Source organism: Vicia villosa, linkage group LG2, assembly GCF_029867415.1.
Source record: "Vicia villosa cultivar HV-30 ecotype Madison, WI linkage group LG2, Vvil1.0, whole genome shotgun sequence".
Taxonomy (NCBI): Eukaryota; Viridiplantae; Streptophyta; class Magnoliopsida; order Fabales; family Fabaceae; genus Vicia; species Vicia villosa.
This window is the reverse complement of record NC_081181.1, coordinates 216,829,522-216,850,410: the sequence shown is the minus strand read 5'-3', so window position 1 is coordinate 216,850,410 and position 20,889 is coordinate 216,829,522. Positions and strand designations below refer to the sequence as shown.

The 20,889-nt window shown below is 31.2% G+C and overlaps 2 protein-coding genes across 2 annotated transcripts; one reads left to right on the top strand and one right to left on the bottom strand.

The window, feature by feature from the left end:
• The first annotated feature begins 331 nt into the window (after positions 1-331).
• LOC131653892 (ubiquitin-conjugating enzyme E2 7) lies at positions 332-5,046 on the top strand. Its single transcript, XM_058924216.1, has 6 exons — positions 332-488; positions 596-698; positions 998-1,095; positions 1,698-1,798; positions 2,676-2,753; positions 4,625-5,046. The coding sequence occupies exons 1-6, from the start codon at positions 446-448 to the stop codon at positions 4,700-4,702; spliced, it is 501 nt and encodes a 166-aa protein (XP_058780199.1). The 5' UTR covers positions 332-445; the 3' UTR covers positions 4,703-5,046.
• Positions 5,047-9,802: 4,756 nt separating this feature from the next.
• Positions 9,803-10,315, bottom strand: LOC131651332 (uncharacterized). The gene has a single exon (XM_058920997.1). The coding sequence runs from the start codon at positions 10,313-10,315 to the stop codon at positions 9,803-9,805; it is 513 nt and encodes a 170-aa protein (XP_058776980.1).
• Between the last annotated feature and the right edge of the window lie 10,574 nt (positions 10,316-20,889).

Below are 20,889 nucleotides of genomic sequence, written 5' to 3'. Positions count from 1 at the left end.
ACCCTTACATTTAATAATATAATATAATAGAAAAAACAAATTTACTTTTTCCACTAACAAATTTAATAGGATAGTTTCGTAAAAAAATCATCCATTCATGTATATTGAAATTTGAAGAAAATATTACATTAAGTTAACATACTACACATAAAAAAAAAGTCTTATAAGTAGATATTGACGGGGTATAGTAATTTAATATTGTAACAAAATAATTTCTAGAAACTAACTCCACGATTGATCTATATCATAAAAAGATATTCACTTAATTTAACTTGTACATTGAATTAAAAACCATATAATTAAACTCTTTTATAATAATAATAATTGAATGATACAAATAATCAAAGTGTGGGCTTTAGAACTTCTCTTTCTGGTTTGTTTGTTTGTTCACAATCTCAAGCAAACCCTCCTCCAACTCTCAAAACTCTCTTCCTTTTTCGTTTCTATGGCCTCTCAAGCAAGCCTCCTCCTTCAAAAACAGCTCAAAGGTAATCAATTCCACTTTCTTTTCACCGTTTGTTTTTTTGATTTTATTGAGTTTTTGTATTCGCGTGGATTTTCCGCTTTGTTCTGATTAACCTTACTTTTGTTGCAGATCTTTGCAAACACCCTGTCGATGGCTTTTCCGCTGGTTTGGTCGACGAAACCAACATTTTTGAATGGAGTGTAACCATAATTGGACCACCTGATACTCTTTAGTAAGCTCTTTTATTATCAATAGATTAATTGATATGATTTTCTGTTGTTACTTAGGTTTTTAGTTGTGATTTATTGGATTCTTTGTGTCGTGGTTTCGGTTTTTGTGATTCTTAATTTGTTTTTTATTTTTTTGTGTTGATGATATAGTTTCATGAGGATTGAACTGAATGCTCTGATCTTTGATTTAATTCCTCTTATTAGATTGCTTTTAGAGTTTAGTGTTTTAAGAGTTTTAATTTTGTTTACTTTCTGTGATCACTCAGCTTATTTGTTTGTTGATTCTTGAATTTACTTGTAGTGAGGGAGGATTTTTCAATGCCATTATGAGCTTTCCGCAGAACTACCCTAACAGTCCACCGTCTGTGAAGTTCACCTCGGAGATATGGCATCCTAATGGTTGGTTTTTCTCTCTCATGCACAAATATGTGAAAATGTTGTGTAGCGTACTCTATACATCTCGTATCCAATACTCGTACCACACAGTCTTATCAAATAGCGGCACCACACCATGGCTGCAATGGTGGATATACAGGCGGTTTTTGGGCTCGCCACAATGGTAAATATGGGCTGAATATCGGGTTTTCCGCCATAATTAGCTATAACGGTACCGCAAAGCGGCCGGCTCTGTTATTGAATTCGGCCATTCCAGCCGTTATTCGGCACGGAACAGAAAATTGAAAAAAACCGCGTCAGGCCGTGCCGTTCCGTCACATATGGGTGACTCGGCTGGAACGAGCCCAATAATGGGATTGGATTCAGAACGACGCCACGTCAAAGCGGCCGCTCCGGCTGCGTCAGTCGTAAATGATATTACCCTTAAATTTTTAAGGATAGCAAGGTTATTTCATTGAATTTTATTGGCATTTGCAAATATGTTTTGCTCAAGCATGAATTTTGAGGAATAGTGTATCACTGTGTCCGGGCATCATAGGTTTTTCTCATTTTTGATGTTGCAGTGGTTAAAACATGAAGTTGAATGATGTTGTTTCTATTTGCAGTATATCCTGATGGGCGGGTTTGCATATCGATTCTTCATCCTCCTGGTGATGACCCAAATGGTTATGAGCTAGCAAGTGAGCGCTGGACACCTGTTCATACTGTATGTGAAAACATAAAACCATAAATTCATTTTATTTATTTCAATAATGAGAATTCTGCTTTTTATTACTCAATTGGTAATTCTGCATTGACAAATGGTTTGTATTATGAAATACTGCTGTTTCTGCAAAACACTATAACACTATTTGATAGCGGAATTTGTACAGAACACTTTTTCTCTGTGATATGCTATTAAGTATAAAATACTATGAATTAGCGGCACTGTAGCACTGTTGCATTGCGTAGAATAATTTGAACAAACCACTATTTGCTTGCCATCTGTAATTAAAAACACTTAAGTCATTTTTTCTAATGCATGAGCGTCTGAAATGTTCACCCTCTATAAATTTGTTGTTTCAGACCTGGCTTTGCTTTTGCAAAAGCCTGGCTCGACTTGAAAGCCTCTTTGAAAACCTAGTCTGTATTATTTCCTTTAAATAAGTCATAAAGTTATCACTAAATAAACTTATAGGCTCAACTTCATACGTAAGCTGACATACTTAAAATTTTAAATAGATTGATTTGGTAGGCCTTAAAGGCTATTGGATTGGTTTCTGTCTGTTTTTTTTAGCTAAATACTATAAAAAGCCATGGCTTAGGTTATTTAGCAAACCGAGTCTAGTATAACCTAGATCTGATATAAGTTGAAGGAGAGCCGACATCGGTATTTTCTTGAATGAGAACAAATAATATTTAACGTCATAAAGCTAATTTAAACATTAATAATTTTAATGTTGGTCAGGCATTAATGATAACTTGTTGAATATCCTTTGGAAATGGTATGGCACTTCTTGTCGATCATAAGTGATATGACATACTTGCTACTTGTAAATCTTTTAGGTCCCTCTAATAAATATTTTTTGTGTGCTGTCTTGCAGGTAGAGAGTATAGTGTTGAGTATCATATCGATGCTTTCTGGTCCCAATGATGAATCTCCTGCAAATGTTGAAGCTGCGGTAAGTTTGACCTTTTTCCTTATTTACATGATTTTTTATTGCAATCTCCGGCACACTTATCTCTATATACTTACATATGCATCCTAGAGAAGTAATGGCAAACCGATATTTATCTTGACAATCGCGCCAGCTCTTAGCTTTACCAACTTTGTTATTTTATATATAGTAGTAAAACAAACTTTTGTCCTTAGATTGGTTTCTTGCTGCATATTCTCCAAATATTTTCGTAAACATTTTCCTAAGATCGAGTATTTAATAAGAGTGAGATGTGGAATTGCATAAGCATAATTGAGTAGATAACAAAGTGAGATAAATTCTATCTTTAGAAAAGATGGATTTTCCGAGTGTTAAATACAACTGAAAAATAATATCAATATCGTAGTTTAGGCACTACACATGCTACATTAGATTTAAATGAAACCCAATTTTTGTAATTGGAGTTATGAAGCACAGAAGAAAAATATGAGAATGTTTTTCTCTTAGGCCTGTCAGATGGCTTGGCAATGAAGCAAGTAGAGACAGGGTTTTGCTTAACACAACTCTGCCTTACACTTCAAGAAAACACTTAACACTCCTAACTGCCCCACAAGTTCCGGGATGAGAATCCAACCTAGTCCCAGAAGATAATATTAACACCACACCCTGCTCACCATAACTAATTCACATCACGAATACTTTTTATAAAAAAAAATACGGATGTTTTAAATATATTTATATAAACCATAATCTTATAACTAATCCATCATTTCATAATTTATAAGACATGTTTAAAATATGTGTTAAACTAAAAAAAGACCAGGCCTGATCATACTGATAGGCGTAATCTTGGCTACTAGGGTCAGTGGGTCACTACTAGTTGACCGAATAAAAACACACTTCCTTGGCCTATTTTTTATAGTTTCCTTAAAATTTAATTTCTGCTGAGAGATATTTCTTGTCTTAAGATTCCTTCTGGGCAGGTATATGTACTGGGATCCCTTGCTACCCTTGGCTAGGGATTTGTAGCATTAGGTTAGAAGTCCAATTGTCACTATGAAGCAAAGATATGACAGGGACACTGACACGTCAACATCGGTAATAATTTGAAAAATGAATAAATTGAGCGCAATCCCTTGTGTCAGTGTCGTGTCATTGTCCAACACCATACATTTCTTTGCTCAGAGGTGTTGGTGGTGCTACAAAGGTCTCAATTATAGCAGCGAGACCGGTGAATGCACTCCGATCTGCAGCTTTACACGGTCTCATTGTAAGGGAAGCGTTAAATCTTCACGAGCAGGTTGCAGCATGCTGAATATTAATGTTTATGATGTGGTTGACATGCCTGCATGTTGGCATTATCTGACATGATAAGCATTAGTTTTAGGATGTCAGTCTTCATTGTGCACTGTTTCTGTTCTACCTCAATCTGACCAGATGACTTTTTTGATGCCCCATTTGAGCCAAAATAAAAATATGGTTTGTCCTACTACCTAGTGTTATCAATGAAGAATGGCGGATTATGGCAGCCAGCCAAAAATCTGCCATATAAACACGGTGCGCAGCCTTTGGCAGAAACATTGTGTGACATAATAGGTACTGCGGCCTATGGATGGTGGCACCGTGGCACAAAGTCTGCCAGGCTATAACTCCAAGGGTGAAATTTGACGACACTGCTGCTCAAGGATTGAACATATTCTACACTGTCATTTGTTTGAGTACTAGAGGATATAACATATTATCCTATAATTTTTTTATTTTGGAAAAACACTGCTAGAGATACACATTGCTTTTACTAATATTTTGATTGATGCGTTTTAAATTGCTTCAATCTTGACAGTTTGGAGTATTGTTTCAAAAAATTTCTTAGACTCTTGTTGTATTCATATTTGCAGAAGGAGTGGAGAGACAGGAGGGACGATTTCAAGAAAAAGGTTAGCCGATGTGTGCGGAAGTCACAGGAAATGTTGTGATTCATATCTGGCTTCTCATATCTTGCTTTTGTGAAGTGAAGAACATACAACTAAAATGTAAGGATTGGTTCGCCTGTTACCGTTGATCTGTGTAGACTTGCTACTGGAAGTTGACAGCATGCTTCTTTCTTCAGTTGCGTGTTATTGTTTTCTTATCTACATGGTCATTTGTAACAACTTTGAAAAACAAACTGTATTCTAAGTGTTTTTGGCTAGTGTTTTGGGGACTAGTAGTTCATTGGAAATTTAGTTTGTTCATTTGCATAACCTTTGCTAAAATTTGATAATAGGCGCCAAGTTTTGCTTTTTGCTTATATAATATTGTGATATGGATGTTGCATTCAGATTTTACCATTTTCCCTTCTTTACATGTATTATTGCCATTTTCGGTAGCATATTATTTGCTTTTAACCATGCAGTTTGTAGGAGAGATCTCAAACAAGTTGGTTATTGATGAGACATCACTTATTGTGCTTATCTTTATCGAATCTATTAATGTGTAGTAAAATAGTAATAAAATGCATTAAATGAGCTTGATCTAGTTTAAAAAGTTAGATTGTATACATTGATATCATTTAGTGAGATATTTATGGTTCAATACCTTGTGAGTTTACTTGTGAAAAAAACAACCCAAGTACCTCCTTCCTTTTTATAGATGAAGGCAAGGAGCTAGGTTTCCCTCATCTCTTTGAAGGAATTCCCAGGTAATGTAGTCTAAAATCTATTTTAAAACCTCTCTAGTGTGTTTAGGTTTTCTCATAGTTAGATACTTGAAAGTATTCAAAAATAGAGAGTGAAGTGTTCTTCATCTAGAACAATCTAGAAGCAAGAAAGAGAGAATTTTATTATTAATCTATTGTAGAACTGATAGAAAAGGATTACGTGATTATAGGAAATAACCAACTGCTATTTATAATGATTATGTACAACTTATGCTGACTCAATGTAGAGTTTGTTATAATTGCGTTCTAATCTATTTTGCTAAACATAAACAAAACAATTACATTTATTGCTAATACTCTATGTGTATTTACTCTAATATCTCCCATTCAAATCTAGGAGAATCTCTCTATGGGAGAGTACTCTTGCTAACAACTCTCAGTTTGTCTCCTAAAGTTAGGAATCTGAGAGTAGAGTTAGGATCTGAGAAAAGAAAGTGGTTTCATCACCATATCTACATATTGATTTGTAGCTAGATGTGTTGAACTAGTAGGGTCTTATCAATCATTCTCTCTCTAAGAAAAAAGATATCCAGTTCCATATAGTTTGTTTTGGCAAATAAAAATGGATTGTGGCACAGATGCACCATGTTAAAATTGTCACAAGATATGATGAGTAGTAAGAGGAACTCCGAGTTTTAGTAGAAGAGATTGCATCCAAAGAACCTTTGTTATTATGTCGAGTAGTAAGAGTAAGAGGAACTCTGAGTTTTAGTAGAAGAGATTGCATCCAAAGAACCTTTGTTATTATGTCAGCTTAAACATATCTACTCAGTTTTAGTGCTAGACCTAGCCATTATATTTGTTTCTAAAATCAACAAGAAACAATATTTGATCTAAGATAGATACAAAACCCTGATGTGCCTTCCTATCATTTGGATCAGTTCCCCAATCAACATCAAAGAATGCATGATGAATAGTGGTTTTGAGTGTGTAGCTGAATTGAACAACAATCGATGATGAAGAGTACTTCTAAGGCATCTCAAAATTCTTTTGAATGCATTCTGATGGATTTCAAGAGGTTGAGAGAAAAATTGACATGGATAAACTGATTTCTGGTCTCGATATGATGACATATTTGAAGGCACCAACAACACACCTATGGTAGGTTGGGTTACTAAGATAATCAGGTCTCACTTTTGAGAGTTTGAAATTAGCAACCATAGGGTAAGTATTTAACATCACTCATGTTTGTCTTAGCCAGAATATCTCTAATGCACTTTGTTTGAGAAAAGAATATGATGCCATTGGAGAGATACCTCAATTACTAGGTTTCCTAGTTGTTTTAGTGAGGAGAAGTGAGCATTCATGTTTAAAACCAATTGTTGAATGTGAGACTGGAAGTTTCCAGCTACAATAATGTCAAATACATAGATTAACATGAATATGGGGTAGGTGGGTGTGATAAGTGTGAAAAGAGAAGGATTACACTTCCTTGCTTGAAAGCCAAAATCATGTACAGCTGCAAGCTGCAGTGAGCTTTCATTCCAGTCTCTCTTTAGATGAGAAGGATAAACTAATTCTAAGTTAAACATTATGGAGATTCTTATTCCATCCCATGTTTTTCTAGCCCACCACGTCAAATTCCATAAATGTCCCTCAAAACTGAAAGTGGTGCGCACCAAAAACTGAAAAACTCTACATTGGAACCGAAAATATATTTCCGGTTTTGTACCAGCGATATAACTACAGTTTTGTTCTAGTTAGAAACTAGAATAACATTAGTAAATAACACCATTATCACAATAAACAAACATTACATAAAGAATTATAACATAAACATATAGAGTAAGGATTTTAACAACAAGCAAACATTATAAATCAAGGTTCGCGTGGACGTTGCAACATCATGATAATATCATCGACCGATCTTGAAATAGTCGCATCTAGTTCGATCGGAACCTTCTCCTCGAAACTGGTATAAGTATTCCACATCAAGGTTGTCAAACTCGCGAGTCTACTCAGACTCGTAAAGGGTCCATAGACTCGACTCGTAGACTCAACTCGCAAACTCGTACGAGACTATGGAAAATAAAAAATAACTTTCAAAAACCTGTAAGTGACACATATATGGCACACTCCTAAATTTTTACACTTGTAAATACCTCATATATGGCACAAATATATATATAGAACACCAATTAACATTAAAATTTAAATTTCATACTCTATAACAAATTTCTTAGCAAAAAAACTCAAAAATAAAACAAATAAAATAGTAGAGTATGTAGTCAAAGACTTAAAGTACTAATATATTTCTAATTGGCTACTAGCAAAAAAAAATAATCATAAAACAGATATGCTAATAATTTTAATCATCGAAAGTTCCAGTGAAATCATTACCACCAATATTATCACCATCTTCTTCATTGGTATCTTGAGTATCATTATCAAACTCTACCCCAAATGAATCAACTTCATCATTAACCATTGTTGGATTGCTTCAAGTTCCACTTTCACATAACTCAACATTGTCACCCCACCATTGCATAACATTAATAACAACAACATCAACTTACACAACATTGTTAACAGTAACATCATCTTGCTCAACAATAACTACAATTTGAACATTTTCTTCATTAGGATCTTCACTTATCCATTCATCATCTGAATGAATATCTTAAAATGAAATAACAACACTCTTTACTTTTCCTTTACTACTTTTCAACTTCAAATTGCATATCGCATAAACCAAATTATTTATCTTTTTCATGCAACATATTTTTCTCTTTGCATGAAATTGCAAAGTAAATATTAATCCTAGTCAATGTTTCTAAAAAATAAAAAATGTAGTCTATAAACAAATAACTAACAATTACTCCAATTCCTTTCAAAACTAGAGGAGCTACAAGTTAAGCTTTGGACACGAATTGCAAACCTCTTTAATTTTGGAGTCATATCCCCATAGAAAACTCATACTAGAGACTAGGAGGGAGAGAGAGAGAGAGAGAGAGAGAGAGAGAGAGAGAGAGAGAGAGAGAGAGAGAGAGAGAGAGAGAGAGAGAGAGAGAGAGAGAGAGAAGAAGAGAGAGAGAGGGAGAGAGAGAGACTTTCTAATTCTTGTACAACCAAAACAAAATAAGGACTTTTTAGAAAATAAAAAATAAAATCCTTTGGGGAATTTGGACCTTTATTGGTTTAAAAAAATAAAATAAAATAACTTATAGACTCGTAAACTCATGATAGACTCGCGAGTCTACTTGAGTCTATCAAAAAATGATTCTATGTGCGAGTCTACTCGTTTATGCTTCCTAGACTCGTAAACTCGTACGAGTTTACGGGTCTACCCGTGAGTTTAACAACCATGTTCCACATAGTCCCGCATATCAACACTGTTATTCAACTCACGGTTGATGAACACAAGCTTCCCCTCTGTGTCAACAGATGGCGAGCGGTACTCGATCTTTTCAACTTTGCGATTGGCGCCATAAGGTACAATCGGGGTGTACATGGTGATCTTAAATTCCTTTGATGGTGTGGTTCCAGTAAAGTGGACAACTCCAACATGCCATTCGATGTTCATTTTCATGTTCATTTCTGGTTTTTGGTGTTGTGTTAAGAAGAAATATGACAAATGAGGTTATTTATGATAGGTGGATGCAAACATGAACCATACAAATCCTATCTACTTTTGTCAGAGGGAAAACCGGAAGTGTAACTCCGATTCTATACCAGAAATATATTTTCGGTTAGTGCCCTGAAGCTGATAAAATAGAAACAGAACAGAAACAATAACATTAGAAAATAAAATTCATGTATTGAAATATTGTATTTTGACCAAACTACAAAAATGGCTATATTTCCACATCATAATACATGAAAAAGATAGCATAAATGAGATCTAACTACGAAAATGATTCAAAAAAAATTATCGTCGTCCAAATCCACCAGAGGCACCCCTTTTGACGTTTCTCTATTTTTTTCTATTTCCATTTTGTTCAACTTGTTGTAGTCTTGCATCCTTTCAATGAATTGGTCTGGCAAAGTCTCAGACGACATTGTGAAATGAATCGCCCACTCCGGTGATGTAGGTGGTATAGGACATCACAGTTTCAATTACGTTTGAAAAAAATACCGCAGATTTGAAATCCACCCAACACATATGATATGATCATTGAAGTTTGCACTTGGAGCAGTGCGCAGAGGGAAAAAAATCTCCGAAAAACCTTATCTCGTAAGATTGATACATACCCTCTCATACGCACCTGTTATTAGATTACCCATTTCAGGGAAACACATCAACTTTTCCTCCGGTGCGAATCCACTCACGCTTGGTACAAGAGCGTTATATATTTCTTCAACTTTCTCTTTACTTTCTCTTGATAGCGCCTATTGTAAACTTGTTTGATATTTGATGTATTCCCGGGTCTTTTGCGCTTCAAGGTGCAAGATTGTTCTTGGGCGGTACTAAGCTCAAATTCATGTCAAATACACATATCTTCTCATCCGAAAGAAGTTGACATGCAATTGGATGACCGACCAACTTTTGACTTAGATCATGGTTGTGTAAACCACATATCACATTAAATCTCCATTTGTTATTTGCCAAATGATAACCACGCAACTTAAACGGGCATTTACATTTTCTTGAACCGTTGTCGTCGTGTTTCAGTTTTTGGATACGACAAATATATTTCTCATTTCTTTCGCATGTCAAAGTCATAGATACATTTCTTCTAGACGTACCATTATCGGATCTTCCAATCACAACACCAAATCCTAGTTTCATTGTCTCTGTTCGAATCCAATGCAACATGTCGTCATGAAATTCAATCTCTTCTTCATTTTCAAAATGCTCATGAATATCTACCACCTTAGTTACCATAGGAGATACGAGAGGTGAAACAACTTGAGACACATTAGGTTTGGGAATGTTATCGTGATACACCATACCTAATGTAATAGACTACATAATCATCAGTTCTGTTGGAAAATAAACACAGATAGAAAACTGAAAATGTACTTCTAGTTTTGTTCAAATGCAAATCGAAAATATAACTCCGGTTACCGCGTGACCTGTTTTTAAATTCAAAAATAACATAATATATGGAATAAGGATTGAATAGAATAAACTTTACCTTAAATTTCACTTTCTCGAGCTCCTTTTGATATGATGAACCACAGAAAGAAGATTTAGAGTGAAAAAATGAATCTCTCTCAATCTCACTCGATATAGATGATATACAATATCATTCAACTCTCACCGGAGTCTGACTCTCAATCGGCTGTGAAGTTTATTCAAGAGGGTGTACAATTTACTTATCTTTATATGCCTCTCATGACTTCTCATAAATTATTTCTTATAATCTCTTATTCATAAAGCGTGGTAGTTTGTCCTTGATCACAACTTATGCAAAGGGAATGCCAATACTAATTGAGTTACTAAATTGGAAGTATTAATTATATATTTAGGAGTTGAGAGTGTCGTTTATTTATCCCTCTTAATTAATATATGAGTCTATGAGAATTTAACTCTCAAGAATTTAATTTTCCTTTGTTTTTTTTTTCTCATTAATAAAAAAATAATTCAACTCTCACCAAATCATATTAATTTTCACGCACCAAAATATATTATTGACATCAATCAAGGGCTTCATCCTATGCAATAGCATGTAAAGACAATATACTTTCTTTTTTCCACAAATGAAGACAATATTCTTATATTATCTTTTTCTATAAAAACTCTTGTATCATTAAAAGTTCCTCAAACTCTTACCTAACTAAGTCGTAATCACAAAACTATTAAAAAATTCATAAGTCTTAATATGTGTGTGCTTGTGCTGGTTGTTAGTGGCATTGGTTTCAACGTGAAACTCAGAACCAGGCATTGAAATAAAAGAATTCTGCCATGCACGATTAAATTAAAATGGGATCTACCTAGATTTCCACTTAGCTTATTTCCATTCCAATTTTTTAAAACGTTTCCCTTGAGAGCTAGGAAAGGTCAAGTGGGGAACAATAGTGCACTTATCATGGTGATCACAGTCTTATAACTGGTTCGTTAAAGCTGAGCAGCAGATTAATATATATAATTTGTTTGGAATAATATATACTTCATAAGATTCAAATATCTTATACATGTCTACAAGTCTTAAGGCTCATAAAAATTGATAGAGATACTTCAAAATTAAACACCAACCAGATTATATTCTAAGAACACCATAAGTTCGGAAGTTTATAGGTTGGTATTTACGAAGCACAAACACCTCTAATTATGTGTATCACGGTATCCAAGACGCGTCGGTGTCTGATATTGGTATAACACTCGTATGACATGTATTAGAAAAGTCAAATAAGTGTTGGAAAAGTCAGACAAATATCGTTTGAAAATTGATTTTTTTTCTTTATTTCGACACTCTTTTAATTAATATCCGACCTTTGTATGACATTCATACCACAAATATCAAACAACTCAGATAAATACTTCAAACAAAATAGTTGTTTTTTTTTTTCAACACACATTTATAATTTTTTTATAAGTCTCACATCTAAAAAGTTTAAACATGTATTGAAACAATCTAATCAATAAAAATTAACAATATTAATTTTAATTAGAATATTTTTAACTTTTAGTAATATATGAATAAAAATGAAGCACAAATATTATCTTACGTGAAGCGGTGTCAATATTTTTATGATTTTAAAATTATCGGTGTCGGAGTGGTCATGTCGTATCACGATGTCCATGTCAGAGTCTATGTTTTATAGGTTGATATTTAGAATTAGAGTCTGACCTAATTCGTTCATAACAAACTAATTTATAAGATGGAAAATGTCATTCTATAAAATTGCTATTTCTTATCAATTTAGGGTTTGAGAATTTCCCAATACACCTCATCACATTCGATACTATTAAATTTGGTATGTAAATATTAGTGGTGGGTAAATCATACTTGTTCGATAACTCTAATTTCATATTAGAATTAAGAATTTGACCTAATTCACCACTATACAACCAACTTATAAGATGAAATGTGTTACTTTAAAAGTATAAATCCATTTTGTACCAACTTAATAAATATTTATAAGTAGAAGTCACCTTACAATCTAAAATCTAAATTCTAAGATTCTTGAACAATTTAAGTAATTTGGCAGTGCTAAAAGTAATAAGGAGGCGTGGATGATTTCTTTTCCGTATTTTATATTGGACCAAAAACATAAATAAAAGGAAAGATTACTCCCACTAAATCTTTCTTAGCGTGACGCTCAAGAGAATTTAAAAAGATTTTGTTCGAAACTAAACTAGGAAGCAGCCTACGAGATATACGGCATAGTGGGATCTTAGCTAAGAAAAGAAAGTAGTGCATCTTCCTCTCTATATGAGATTATACATTAGAGATAATAATATAAAGAGTTGTGCTATGATATAAGAGTGTTCATTCATAAACTGCACGGAATCGAACCACATAAATGGTTCAGTTCAGTTTTTAATAACCACATTAATAACAATTCAGTTAATTGTTAAAACAGTTTTAATTCAATTATAAATTGATTTAAACCGGTTTGTATATTTAAACCAGTTTAAAACCAGTTTGTATATATAAACCGGTTTAAAACCAATTTATAGTTATATAACCAATTTTATATTCAAAATTATTTTAAAATTAATCTATTTTGAAATTTTATTTTAATAAACATCTTTTATATATATATATATATATATATATATATATATATATATATATATATATATATATATAGGGGACGACTCAAGTGAGAACACTTGGTTATTATCAGAAATGAGAACAATGAATCACAACCATTAAATTTTGATTTTGTTGATTTTAATGGACTATATTGGTTTCTCTTTCTACATTAATTTAAAATAAATATTAAGGATCATAGAAAGAGAAATCAATCCAGTTCATTAAAATCAACAAAATCAAAATTTAATGGTCTTGATTCATTATTCTCATAATAACCGAGTGTTCTCACTTGAGTCATCCCATATATATATATATATATATATATATATATATATATATATATATATATATATATATATATATATATATATATATATATATATATATATATATATATATATATATATATATATATAGGGAGCATATCAAGTGAGACCATTTTATAATGAGAGATGAGAGGATCAAATATCAACCATTGGATTCATCAAGAGAGAGAATGTTAATACATTAATGTGGCTATTAATTTCTCTCTCTTGATGAATCCAATGGTTGATATTTGTTCCTCTCATCTCTTATTATAAAATGCTCTCACTTGATATGCTATATATATATATATATATATATATATATATATATATATATATATATATATATATATATATATATATATATATATATATATATATATATATATATATATATATATATATATATATATATATATATATATATATATATATATATATATATATATATATATATATATATATATATATATATAGGGGACGACTCAAGTGAGAACACTTGGTTATTATGAGAAATGAGAACAATGAATCACGACCATTAAATTTTGATTTTGTTGATTTTAATGGACTGGATTGGTTTCTCTTTCTATGATCCTTAGTATTTATTTTAAATCAACATAGAAAGAGAAACCAATCCAGTTCATTAAAATCAACAAAATCAAAATTTAATGGTCGTGATTCGTTGTTCTCATTTCTCATAATAACCAAGTGTTCTCACTTGAGTCGTCCCCTATATATATATATATATATATATATATATATATATATATATATATATATATATATATATATATATATATATATATATATATATATATATATATATATATATATATATATATATATATATATATATATATATATATATATATATATATATATATATATATATATATATATATAGGGGTGCTCGCGGTGCGGTTTGGGCGGTTTTGACAAAAAAAATCATCCGAACCGCAAGAGAAAAAATACTGCGGTTTGGTTTGGTTCGGTTGGCTTTTAAAAAAAATCCGAACCAAACCAAACCAAACTAATGCGGTTTGGTTCGGTTCGGTTGGTTCGGTTTTTTACAAATGTTTTATTGAGCCATACGTACACATATAGATGATAACATAATTTTGTATTTATACATTTATACACTATCAAATAACAACAAAACTCGTCATATTTTGACAACAATTTTTCATTTAATATGTAAAAATTAAATTAGACAAAAGTGGAATATTAAACATAAAATAATAGCATAAAACAATATAAAAATTATTATAACGAAACAAAAAAAATAGAAGAGACGAAAGATTAGTGAAAGTGAAAAAGAAAAAAAGTGTTGAGAGATTAAAGAAGAAGATATGCGATAAAAACGAAACTGAAATACGGAACATTTACATAAAAATGAGAAGGTGAAAAAGAAAGAATATAAGAGAGTAGAGATTATAGAAGAAGAGGGAAGATGTATGTGGCAAAGAATGTGCGATAATGTTATTAAAGATTTTAGAAGATCGGGACTGAAATTATATGTGTAAGGATGAGAAAATTGTTCGTAATCATAATGCTAATGTATAATAAGTTTAAGTTTGGGTTGGATGTGAGTTAGTAAAATTTAGGTTGTAACATAGTGCGGTTTGATTCGGTTTGGTTCAGTTTACAAAATACAAACCGCAAACCGAACCGAACCGTGCGGTTTTGTAAAAACTGACCCAAACTAATCCGAACCAAATGCGGTTTTTTGCGGTTTCGATTTGGTTTGGTTTGGTTTGCGGTTTTCTATTGGGTTGGTTTGGTTTTGATCACCCCTATATATATATATATATATATATATATATATATATATATATATATATATATATATATATATATAGGGGACGACTCAGGTGAGAACACTTGGTTATTATGAGAAATGAGAACAATGAATCATGACCATTAAATTTTGATTTTTTGATTTTAATGAACTGGATTGGTTTCTCTTTCTATATTGATTTAAAATACATATTAAAGATTTTAGAAAGAGAAATCAATCTAGTCCATTAAAATAAAAAAATCAAAATTTAACGGTCGTGATTCATTGTTCTCATTTCTCATAATAACCAAGTGTTCTCACCTGAGTCGTCCCCTATATATATATATATATATATATATATATATATATATATATATATATATATATATATATATATATATATATATATATATATAGAGGAGGGTTATATTGACTCCAAGAGTAAGTGTACAACACTTACTCTAAATCATAACCATTGATTATCATTAATCCAACGGTTTTAATTAAAATTTTATATAGAAAAATATTTCCAAAAATAACTAGATTAAATGAACAATTAAAACCGTTAGATTAATGAAAATCAATGGTTATGATTTGGAGTAAGTGTTGAACACTTACTCTTGGAGTCAATATAACCCTCCTTATATATATATATATATATATATATATATATATATATATATATATATATATATATATATATATATATATATATATATATATATATCATATGAGAATGACTTTTTTATATGAGAATGTGAGAATGAATCTGAACCATTGGATTTTAAAATAAATGGTGGAGATTATGTGTGTATCTTTTTTCTCTCTCCTCCATTATTAAAATAAATGAAGTAGGAGAGAGCAAAAAAAAGATTCACATATAATCTCCACCATTTATTTTAAAATTCAATGGTTCAGATTCATTCTCACATTCTCATATAAAAAAGTCATTCTCATATGATATGCCATCATATATATATATATATATATATATATATATATATATATATATATATATATATATATATATATATATATATATATATATATATATATATATATATATATATATATATCTTTGTTTCGGTTGGTGTTTTGAAAATCGAAAATCCACAAATGCGCAGATAAACCAATTGAAATCTCCATGGAACTGCACACATATTCTTTCCGATTATTTTTTAAAAATTTAAAATAAAAAAATTGAAAAACCATTTATAAACATTATGTGATCTCAACTATTTTTTTTAAAATCATATTATTTTATAAACTGCTTAATCACATTGTGTTGATGCACACATTGAATTTCAATTGTTCTCAAAGAATATTTTCCTTTACTCTGAAACACTAAAATTTTCTTGCAAATCCAAATTTTATTGATGACTTATATGAGATTATGAAATCATTAATAAATTATTAAACTTCTTAAAATTAATTAATCAAAATAAAAGAACTAATTTAGTCATATGTTCAGTCAAACAAATTAACTATTTTAAGTGGACACAAAACTTAAATTACCATTAGATATTTGCAACTTGGCAAAGGAAAAATTGACACTATTATGTATAGTACAAAATATATTATATTTAGCCATCATTGTTCATATAATATAATCAGTTTTTTTTTTTTTTTTGAAATTTTTTTCTAAATTTTTAGGAAATAATTTATTTTCAGATTTTGTTTTATTTTCAAGAAAAAAATATTTTTATAATTTCAGATTTTTTTTATTTTTCGGATTTTTTTTAAATATTTTTTGGAAAAAATATGATTTTTTATTTTTTTATAAAAAATTAATTTATATAATTAAACCAGTTTATAAAAGAAAACTGGTTTTGAACTAGTTTTGAACTGAATTTGAATTGTTTAAATTAAATGGTTAGTTCATTAACCATTTAAGTGATTCAGTTTTTTTATGGTGCAATTCAGTTCAATTCTAGTATACAATTCAATTAACCATATTTTTTAGCACCCCTACTATGGTTACACTTATTTTGCTACACCGTATAGAAATTACACCGTATATATCAATTGTTTTAGAACTAGTCTTGGGTCAGAACAACCAAACCCACGATTTAGGGCCTCAAAAAATCAAAAGCCTCAAAATTAGAAGATATTCGAGTGGTTATATGCGTGATTCACTACTTAAATGATAGTCGGTTTAAGTCTTGGATTAAGCATATTTTACAATTTTTCACTCGAGAACTTTTATTCTAAAAAGACAAGTCGTCTTCTTCTGCCAAGTCCACTCGAGAACTTTTATTAATAACATTGTTTCAATTATAATAATTTTTTTATTTCGTATACTACACTTAAATACATCACTATATTATATTTATTAAACATTTTTAACTATTCTGCACGATCGCACGGTTCTCTTGCCAGCACATTATTAAAAAGACAACTTATATTAATATAAGTAAAAAAAAAAAATATATGCATCACACATAACTTTTCAATTTTTTTAAGAATGAACTTTGAATAATATATATAAATTATATTTAAATTTATACTTAAAGATTCATCATATAATAAATCTATTATTATTAAATTTATATGGTAAAATATAATATATTATTATTTATGTTTAGTTCTATTATTTTTTATTTTATTTTATAAAAAATATATTATTAAATTTTATTTTATAATAATAAATTAAAACTTAAAAAATTAAGTATTATTTTTAATTAATTTAACATAATTAAATAGATAATAAATTAATTATTTAAATTAAAGAATTTTTTGAACAATTTGATTACAATTAATATAATTTTATGTAATATTAATAATATTTTATAATTTTATTTAACTAGTTTAGTTTTTCTTATACTTATATATCAATCCTAATAAAATCTTAAGGCTTTTATTATTATGTTTTAAAGTTTTGAAAATCTCGGTATTTTAAAATATAAATTTTTAATACATAAGATTAATAGGTATTATCATATTTTCTAATTTCAAAATTTAATTGCTTATTAATTAAAATATTTTGATATTAACATTACAGATATAAAAATCACATTTGATATTGACATATTTAGAAGTATTTTTTTAATTTTTAATGTTGTTTATAATTTAAATACAAAAAAGTATCTCTCTTTGACTGCATCGATTTCAATATAAAATTCACATCTAATTCCTCAACACGTATTCACATTTTTATGTATCTATCTCCCTTTTTAACTTTTCACTGTCGAACCTTTGCATCCCACACGCTAGCCACCGCACTGCCGCCACCTTCAATGACAACTATAACCATCGCCCTTTCCTTAGGGCTTAACTTTTATTATTTGTTTAGGACCTCTAAGAAGTCAGGACCGACACTGAATTGTTTTAGTGCTGCATATATATCAATGTAAGATAAAAAATTACTTCAAGAAATGATGAATATGTATATACTTTAAAAAGTACGGTGTATGTGTATTATTTAGTGTCACCAAAGCATTTCTCTAATATATATTCGAGCTAACCTTGCAGATAATAATGTCTCTACGATGTCGCTACTACCAGATGCCAGGTTCATTTAAGAAGCAAATTATGCTGAATGTTTATCTAACGTGGTTCTAGTTAAGTAGGCTTCAGGCAAATGGAGGATGTGTGTTGACTACACCGACCTCAATCAGACATGTCCAAAAAGATCCGTATCTACTTCACAACATTGACTAACTTATCGATAATTAGGTCGACTACCAATTTTTATCCTTCATGGATGCATATTCCGGATACAACTAGATACCAATGTTTGGACCCAACCGAGTGGAAACTGCATCCGAGCAAGCCAATTATTAGTACAATGTCATGCCATTCGGGTTTAAAAATGCAGGAGCAACCTACCAATAAATAATAAACAAGATCTTCTAAGAAAAAATATGGGAAACGTTGGAGGTATACATGGAAGACATGATACTGAAGTTTAGTGAGAAAACACTTCACACCGAATATCTCCAATGGGTGTTTAAAAGGGTTCGACTATACAATATGGGGCTCAACCTTGAAAAGAGCACTTTTGCCGTGAGGATCGATAATTTTTCAGCTTTCTATTTGACAAAGCGAGAGATTGAGGGAAACCTTAATAAATGTGAAGCGGTTGTCTAGATGAATGTACCAACTTTAAATAAGGATAATCAAAGACTAAATGGGATGCAGACTCCTTTGTATAAGTTCATCTCCAGATCCACTCAATAGGTGCTACCTTTCTACAGGTTGTTGAGGAAACAAACAGAGTTATAATGAACTACCGAATACAATGATGCATTCAAACCCTTGAAAAGAATCTTGGATACTCCACTAGTACTCATATGATGGACGTCATATGAGGTTCTGTATATTTACCTGGAAGTTGTCAAAAAGGAGGTGAGTGTCGTACTCATAAGAGAAATGAATGTCGGGCAAAGTCTGGTATGTTTTGTATCAAAGGCCCTAGCCGGAGCAAAAACTCAGTATCAAATAATTGAGAAAGATGCCCTAGCAATGGTAGTGGCATTTCGAAAGCTCATATGATATTTCGTGACATACTTTATAGTATTTTGGGAAGACTTACCCTTGAGGCAAGTGCTTTATCGGCCGGACCTGGCTGGGATACTAACGAAATGGGCAATATAGTTATCCAACTTTTAAATCTTGTTTGAAGCAAGGAAGGCACTAAAAGCACAGTTGTTCTCCAACTTCTAAGCGAAGATGGCTGCTGTGCCATCTACACCAAACCGCACGTGGGTGGTACTCATAGATGGATCATCCAACATTTGTGGAAGCAGAGCAAGATTTATACTAGAAATCAATTGTGGACTCGTGATAGAAGTCTTGTTGAAGTTCAAATTCCAACCACCAACAATCAAGCTAAATACAAGGCAATAATGGAAGGGATATCTTTAGTCGAAGAAGTAGGGGGATGCTTCAAGTTGTGAACAAATTCCCAATTAGTCATCTCTCAAATCTGAGGTGAAGCTCAAGCTAAATACCCTTTATTAAAAAAGTACCTTAAGCGAGATACTAAAAAATTAGCAAATTTCAGGTAAAAAGAAATCACCAACGTCCCCCGCGAAGAAAACACTTGCGCCAATGTACTATCTCGGTTAACCAGCACGCAAAATCCCAGAATCAATCATTCGATCATCTAGGAAACAAAGAAAATTCCAAGTATTAGACAAGTGGAGAAAGCTCTGATGACCATAGGTGTACCAACCCTTCCTTATTGGATCACTCCGATTAAAGAGTACATTGAGCATGAGAATATTTCCCCAGATCCTCAGAAGAAACCTTCGTAAAGATGAGGAACAGTGCATACACAATATTTGGGGTAACCTATACAAGAGAGGTATCTCCAATCTCCTGATAAGATGCCTAGAAAATGAAGAGGCTAGCTACACTCTCATAGAGGTCCACATGGGGATAACTGAGAAATACCTAGGACCTGCTGCCTTGACCTGCATACACAATATTTGTGTTTAAACTTTTGTGAGTTTTTTATCACTCCCTTAGGTTTTCACAAGTTTTTGTTTCGATTAGCCTTTAGGAATTATCCCTTGTTTGTCAACCAAGCCACATTACAACCTTGAAAAGTCCTTGTGATTCTTGCCTTTGTGTTTTCAACATGATTTTGGATGACTGCATAATTTAGTCGGTTGTTTACAAGATTGTTGGATTAGAAAATACCCTACTTTTGTGTTTTTTATCTACCGATGATTGTGTGCTAGGTGTAATTCATTTTTGAACTAGTGTTGTTTTGGAATGTTTGGCATATTCT

What these genes read in the sequence shown, in the direction of transcription:
- LOC131653892 (XM_058924216.1), top strand. Translation starts at nt 446, where the DNA reads ATGGCCTCTCAAGCAAGCCTCCTCCTTCAAAAACAGCTCAAAG. An exon ending in CCTTCAAAAACAGCTCAAAG is followed by an intron (nt 489 to 595) that starts GTAATCAATTCC and finishes CTTTTGTTGCAG; the next exon opens with ATCTTTGCAAACACCCTGTC. An exon ending in GCTGGACACCTGTTCATACT is followed by an intron (nt 1,799 to 2,675) that starts GTATGTGAAAAC and finishes GCTGTCTTGCAG; the next exon opens with GTAGAGAGTATAGTGTTGAG.
- LOC131651332 (XM_058920997.1), bottom strand. Translation starts at nt 10,315, where the DNA reads ATGGTGTATCACGATAACATTCCCAAACCTAATGTGTCTCAAGTTGTT.